We start from the raw sequence: 7,201 nt of genomic DNA, 5'->3' as shown, positions 1-7,201 counted from the left end.
AGGAGCATCATTTTAGGGAGACTGAGCTGTCGGGTCTGGTGTCATGTCAGACAGACAAACAGCTCGGCGTGTCTCATCACTTTAAACTAAATGTCTGGACACACCTGTGCACGTGTACGGTTATGACTCTAACCTCGTGGATCACTTTATGATGTTTGCATGGAGTAACGCTGCTGTCCGTGCATGATTCCTGCACAGCGGCTCGAGGAAATGAAGTCAGTAACATTCTGCAATCCGTCTGTAGTTTTCCCTCAAGATCACATGTTCAGAGCAAAGAGAGGGAACTGAAGGTGTTGTTGAATTATTAAAAAATGCTCTTTTGACCTTATTGGTGCAATTGTAGCAACCGGCGAGTTAACCTAAGCGTATAAACACGTCTATAAAGGCGCCAAACTTCACTTTCTATTTGATAATGGAAGCTGTGAGATCAGCTGTCTTCTCTCATGGTCACAATCTGGGTTAAACTCAGAGGTTAAGTAAGAAATAAATCCGTCTTTCACTTCACAAAATGCACAAAAATGTACGTTTAGGTTAAAGTTCTACATCTTTCTTGTAGAACTTTCTTCTTCTTCATTGGATCAAAAGCTGCAGATGGAGGAGGTTTGTGTTGGAAGGACGACTTTAGCAAAGGAAATATAGATTGTATATTTAAATCTTTGAGCCACGACTTGGATCTGACTTTAACCGGACCAAGAGCACCTCCCTGATAGCCTTAGCATATACTACAGCTGTGCATTTTTCTAGTTTTCCACATCACTACTGCTAAAACATCTATATATTTCAAGTATTACATAATAAAAACTAATTACGAGATTGCGGCAGTTTCATTCCCATAAAAGAAAATGAAAGTATTCAGCAGTTCTGGGAATTCTAAACAGAAAAATGGAGGAAAAAACAACATTTAGTGGAAAAAAAATCCTGAGTTTTATGTCCGTTTTTTTTATGCCCTGATTCCTCCTCAAATCATCCGGGTCGTGGTCCGCTTGCTTTTCTGTTTACCACCAAATCCCCCCCATAGGTGCCCCCACGACGGTCCAATCCACGACCCAAACAAAGCTCCCGCTGATTGGATTGACTGGAGATCCAATCAAATGAGGAATTCTGATGTGACCGGATTTAGGATCTGCACATATACAAAGCACGCATGCACACACACACACACACACACACACACACACAGGAGTGGCTCGCACAAGCGCTCACACTTTTGAACGCACACTCATCCGCTCGCAGTCACAGTTGTTCAATCATGCAAAGGATCCCCACTCACACCCACTTGCAGCTCTCTGTGTGTGTGTGTGTCCGCGGTGCATTGTGGGTAAACCTGCCGTCTGGAGGAGGATATTACATCACGAGAGACGAGCCAGCTCGCCCGTCCTCGCTCTCCAGGCCGAGTTACCGTGGTTACGGCGGTGGAAAATTAAAAACAACCCTCGCAGGAGTTCGGAGTATTATGGAAATTTCAGAGCGAGCTGGAGCTCAAGTTGTGAATGAGTTATGAGAAGGCGACGGCCGGCTGGGGGGGAGGGTGGAGGCGGGCGGGGTGTTGTTGTATCCGCAGATGGTATAATTACCCGACAAAAAGGGGGCAACAAGCAGACACCATGCGGATGGATCCTGGGAGCGAGGATCCCCGCCGAGACTTCTCCTCTCCGTTAGTTATTTATTTTCACTCTTAAAGCAACGTGTAGCGTTTAATTCAGCCGACCGGGGCCTTGAGGAGGTCATTCAGACTGAATCTGTGCTGCTTTTACTGCGACTCCGTGTCGCGTTCAGTCTGATGGTTGGACACCACTCATCAGGGCGTGGCCACAAGTTTTAAACTAGACCAGAGGTGTCAAACTGTGGTCCTGGAGGGCCGCAAACCTGCATGTTTTAGATGTTTCCCTCTTCCAACACACCTGATTCAGCTCATCAACAAGCTCTGCAGAAGCCTGATAACGATCCTGATCATTTGAATCAGGTGTGTTGGAAGAGGGAAACATCTAAAACTTGCAGGATTGCGGCCCTCGAGGACCAGAATTGGACACCCCTGAAGTAGACAGATGTAGAAAAAGAAGCAGCTAACTTTCCTTAAACGTCTGTGAAGATTCTCAGTCATCCAGGTCGTGGTTGTTCTCGGAGTTTAATCGTTGCAACTGGACTTGCTTGAAGACGTTTCACCTCTCGTCCAAGAGGCTGTCTTTAGGAGCCATTAACACCTGAGTTTCGGTTTCAATTGTGGGTTTGTTGGCTCCTTAAGGATAGAAGTATCTGGAACTCCCGACCAGTCAGTCAGAGCTGATGAAGCCTCTTGGATGAGAGGTGGAACGTCTTCAAGGAACTCAAGCAAGTCGACTATTAAACTACGAGAATAACTTTCCTTAAAGGTGTTAAATAAATGGCCCGTCTGTCCTTTGTAGTTAGTTGATGGTTAGTTTTGAGTCAAGTGATTAAGACTCTGCTTTGATTGTGTTGTTTTTGTGTCACCTGTTGGTTTAATTTTCTGTTTTGCCAGCGAATGTGTTTAAATCCTCTGAACTCAAAGCTGTTTCTGGTGTTTTTAGGTCACGTTTTTCTCTCACTGTGGGCTCGTTTTTCACTGCAACACAAAGTCCTGCACCTCTGTGGAAACAGAACAACCCCGTCTAGAGGTAGAGAGAACTGGGGAGGGCAGTATTTGCACAGTTAGAATCACATAAATCATGAAAAATAAGGAAGTTGAATTCGTTTCCAAAAAAATGAAAACATGTGGAATAAAGATCTGGAATATTTCTCCAAGTGTCCACAAGTGTTACCAGAACTGGAATAAAAATAAACACACTGGAGATCTTTGGATACACAGCCTGCAGTTCAGCCAAGTTAAGCTGAAAAGCTTACTATTGGTCTATTGGTCACGGCTACATAACTGGAGGGTTACTGGTTGTGCAGACGAGGGCAGAATTTGCAGAATCTGGTTGGTGCAATATATTTTTCTTGTAGAATTAAGTGAGTTTAAAGCTCTGATGTGGATCAATCATATTGTCGACGGAGCACCGGGTCACAGATGAGCAGTTCAAAGACTGTCAGAAAGCTCGAAATGTGACGATTCTTTCTGTTTTTGACAGTTTCTGGCTTAGAAAAAGGGCATCATTCTGGCGATAACCTACCTTTCAAACCCGCTATTAAGTTCTGGGTTCCAAGGGGTCGCTGCGACTACTTTGTGTCTGACAGCAGGAGGTTTTCTTTGCAGGTAAAATCCAAGTGAATCTACCTGGTAAATGTGCCACGGCATCTGTTTTGACCAAACTTAGGGGCACGAGAAGTCAAAAAAATGCTCTAACTGTACACAAGAATTCCCAGGAAAACGAGCAACCAAAGGGGAATTAGTTCCTGGAATAAGGAGGATGAAAGCTGAACTGAATGAGCAAAGTTAATTCCCCGACCCGAGACTCACCCCGTTGGCTCTGCTCATGGCCTGGTAGTAGATGCTGTAGCTCTTGGCGGGCGACAGCGGCGGGTTCCAGAAGCCGCCGTAGCTCTTGTTGTCGCCCACCGTGAACGGCTGCACCACCGTCAGGCTGGACGGCGGCAGCTCGGCCGCGATGTAGTAGGGCGAGTCCAGGACGGAGGCGTTGCGGAAGCTGACGGGCGCCGAGAAGCACTCGGGGGCCTCGGAGGCGGCGCGCCGGGTCTTGGACTTGCGCTCCTCCTTCACCACGAGCTGGTAGGAGCTGGAAACACAGAAGGGGCGGTTTTTAAAAGACTTACCGACCACACGGATAAATAAAGAAAAGTTCTGACTCCATACACCGGCTAGCTGTTGCAGGAGGTTCTGATTTTTGCAGAACTCTGCAGGTAGTCCTGAAACACATCGAGGTGTTTTATCTGGTTCATCGCCGCTATTCAACAACCTGCCACCGGCTCTAAAAAGCTTTAATCTCCAGAGTGCTTATATCCATTTTGGTAATAAAAGCATTAGCAGAAGAGGTCTGTAAAGAATCCTGAGGAAAAATGCCGACTATCCGTTATAAAGGAGGATCATTTGTTCAAATGGTCACTTCTTTTTTTCTAAAGCTAACTTTTCTTTCCTGGCACATATTTCTTGTGCTGACTCAGCAGCAAAGTAGGAATTAAAAGTAATACGTGTGTGGGAAGAGAGGGATGAGAGGGTAGGCGTTAATAGATTCCTCCGAGAGTGACTCCGTCTGCATCCTACTACCAGTAACGATGTGGCGACACCTGTACGCCGTGTTTGTACGCTCGGATGGAGGTCCGTCTGCGCCCTCGCCTGAGCCTCCATTATGCTCCGAGAGGCTTCATGAATGGCTGAGGGCTCCTTTAACGGTCAGGACAAACGCAGCAGCGGCCCTCCGCAATTACCTCCGTCCTCCACGCCAAGAACTCACTTCACAATTATACGCAATTAGGGAAATGTATGTTTCTGTGAAGGAGGCCGCGGCCAATTATCCCCCAGTTCGCGTTTGGCAGCTTTCATAAAAGATAATTGCTGATGACCAAAGATGACTCTCTTTCTCTTTCTCTCTCTCTCACGCTTCCCTCGCTGTCACTCTCTTTCTGCCTTTTTCTGGTGAAATATCCATTTCAGGCTAATGGCTTTCAGAGGCAGCACCGGGGACGGAGCCCCGATACGAGGAGCCCACAGGGAGCAGGGTGTTCAGATGTGTGTGGTCCAGGTGTGTGTTTTCACTCCTCTGCTGTGAGTTTTACACCTTTACAGGACGGTTTGGAAACCGACGGCGATACGAGACGTCGGGAGGTTTTTGGAACGGGTTTTTTGGGGAAGTGACAATTTTCCAAGTGAGGATATAAAAAATAATAATAATAAAAACATAGAAGACATTTTGGAAAGTGTGAGTCAAGTGTAGGTTAGGAGTGATGAAAACACATCTACACTGTAAAAAAATGAAAAAAAAGAAGAAGAAGAAGAAAAAACAGAAGAAGACTGTAATGTTCAAAAAAAGCATTAAACATAATATATGATATAGTAGTAAATTTTAATGATGTGAAATTATATATATATAATATTTTTAAACTAATTTTTACCTTCAAATGCAGTTAAACTGTCATTTTGTTGCAATTTGTTTTTATTTATTTTTACAGTGGACATTTAAATTAATACTTTTTGTGATTTTACTGATATTATTTGTAATTTAATAAAACTAGGATTTTTTAAAAATACATTTTCGAATAGTTTAAGGAATTATGTAGTCATTTTTAGTCTTTATTATACATATTTTATTTTATTTATTTTCTTATTTTTTCGTATTTATTTATTTTTTCATATTTCTTATTTATTTTATTTTTTCTTACAGTGGACATGTAAATTAATACTTTTTGTGATTTTACTGATATTATTTGTAATTTAATAAAACTAGGATTTTTTAAAAATACATTTTTGAACAGTTTAAGGAATTATGTCGTCATTTTTATTCTTTATTAAACATATTTTATCTTAAAAATAACAGCAAAAATCTGTTTTAAAAAAAAGTGGTATTTCTGCTGATGTAAATAAATACTTTACAGTCAAATACTGTAACAGAGTGAATTATATATTTTACCAAAAAAATACACATTTTTAATTATTATTTACAGTGCGGGCCTTTCACAGTGAATATGTAAGTTGACGTGTGGTTTTACTCGTTATTTCTATAATTTAAAAGCTGCAAAAACCTGTAAAATAACAGTTTAAAACTTTTAATCTTTAATAAATATAATTTACTTCTAAATAACAACAAAAATCAATAAAACAAAAATATTTATTCCGATTTAAACATAATAAACGTGATTTTGTTAGCATTTATTGATTTATTTTTATATTTTTTTTTATCATGTATTCATACCTCGGGGATGTGTTTGTTTGCTTTTTGATGTTTTATCAAACACCAGTGTGGCCTTTTGTGTGTTCCTCTGTGTGTGCAAACATTTAAACCACTGTGGATCAGCTGACTCTGGGACGGTTATCTCCGTGTATCGCTCTTTATCTGCCGTGTGCACGTGTTTACAGTCACATACGTGCGTTGGCGTTTACCTCGGCGAGCAAACATGCGCGTATTTACTTCACGGTTAGCCTTCACGGCGTCGTTGTGCGTCTCCGCGGATGCGAGCGCAACAGCTGCTCCTCTCAGCGCGGCCATTTCGGCAAACATTCCTTATCTAAGCTCCTGAACTCGGGATGCTCGGCTCAGAATAAACACTAGAAAAATAAAACAATTCCTGCTGAAACATTTGCGCGCACATTAGCCGACAGATGCCTGATTTTCCTGCTTCCCCACGTGCATCTGTTGGCACTTAAAACATGTAATACTTTCACAAAACACACACACAGTGAGCAAACACATTAAGGGGCTTATCTGGGGTTGATAAACACATAAAGATGTTCGCGGTGAGAGCGCGGCCTGATTCAACACGAGGCATATTTGCCGTGTGTGGGTGATTAATGGTGAGATACGGTGTGGGATTTGCAGAAATTAACACTAAACTACTGACCCGCACTCACATTTCACAAATCCATTTCCCCAAGTCCGAACCGAAGTGATATATATTCTCCACGCAGCCTTGTCGAAACTGTATTTCCCCAAAGGCGAGCGAGAATAATGTTCTCCCCTACACCAATTAAATGGATGAGATCACATGTTCAAAGTGAACTTTTAATTAAAAAACATGCCGGCTGAAAAAAATGAGAAAAAAAAAAAGGAAAGGAAATAAATTAGCCGGGTGTCTGCGCTGACTGGTTTTGTTTTGAACAAGTGGACTGGAGGAGAGTGGAGGGGGGAAAAAATGAAACCTGATTGTGGCGTTTGTGCCTGATATTGTGGAGAGAGAGTTAGCGTGATTGGCAACGTGCTGATTCTATAAACCGCACGGGAGCTACGTTCATGTAGTTCTGTGTTTCTACGCGATTGCAGGTTTTGAAATGCTCAGCTGCTCTTCAAAAACCGCCGTCAGACGTTTACTCAGGCCCGACGTGTCCGCTCGGGGTTGCTAAAAAAGCCACAAGAGCGAGTAATGACGATATGTTTCACTGCCAAATTTGCAAAAAGGAAAAAATAAAAAAAATTCTATGAGTTTCTTTCTTTCTTCCTTTGCATACAAATTGGACTTATATGTGTGAGTGATTTTAATGGCTTCCAAAGAGCCCCTTGAGGAAGCAAAGTGAATGAAAATAGAAGGAGGGGATGAAGGAAAATGGGGACGGGAGGGTAGTAAAGGTGATTAAAGC

At 42.5% G+C, this 7,201-nt stretch overlaps 1 protein-coding gene across 1 annotated transcript in view; it reads right to left on the bottom strand.

The window, feature by feature from the left end:
• ptprt (protein tyrosine phosphatase receptor type T) overlaps positions 1-7,201 on the bottom strand; it is a gene marked incomplete at its 5' end in the record, with an annotated part of 345,648 nt that overhangs the window by 160,028 nt on the left and 178,419 nt on the right. Inside the window, one exon of the mRNA XM_008289688.1 lies at positions 3,416-3,692. Within this exon, the coding sequence (XP_008287910.1) occupies positions 3,416-3,692 (277 nt within the window). The remainder of the gene's footprint in view (positions 1-3,415; positions 3,693-7,201) is intronic.

This window comes from Stegastes partitus, unplaced genomic scaffold (genome assembly GCF_000690725.1).
Source record: "Stegastes partitus isolate 25-593 unplaced genomic scaffold, Stegastes_partitus-1.0.2 Scaffold632, whole genome shotgun sequence".
Lineage (NCBI taxonomy): Eukaryota > Metazoa > Chordata > Actinopteri > Pomacentridae > Stegastes > Stegastes partitus.
This window is presented reverse-complemented; position numbering and strand designations above follow the sequence as displayed.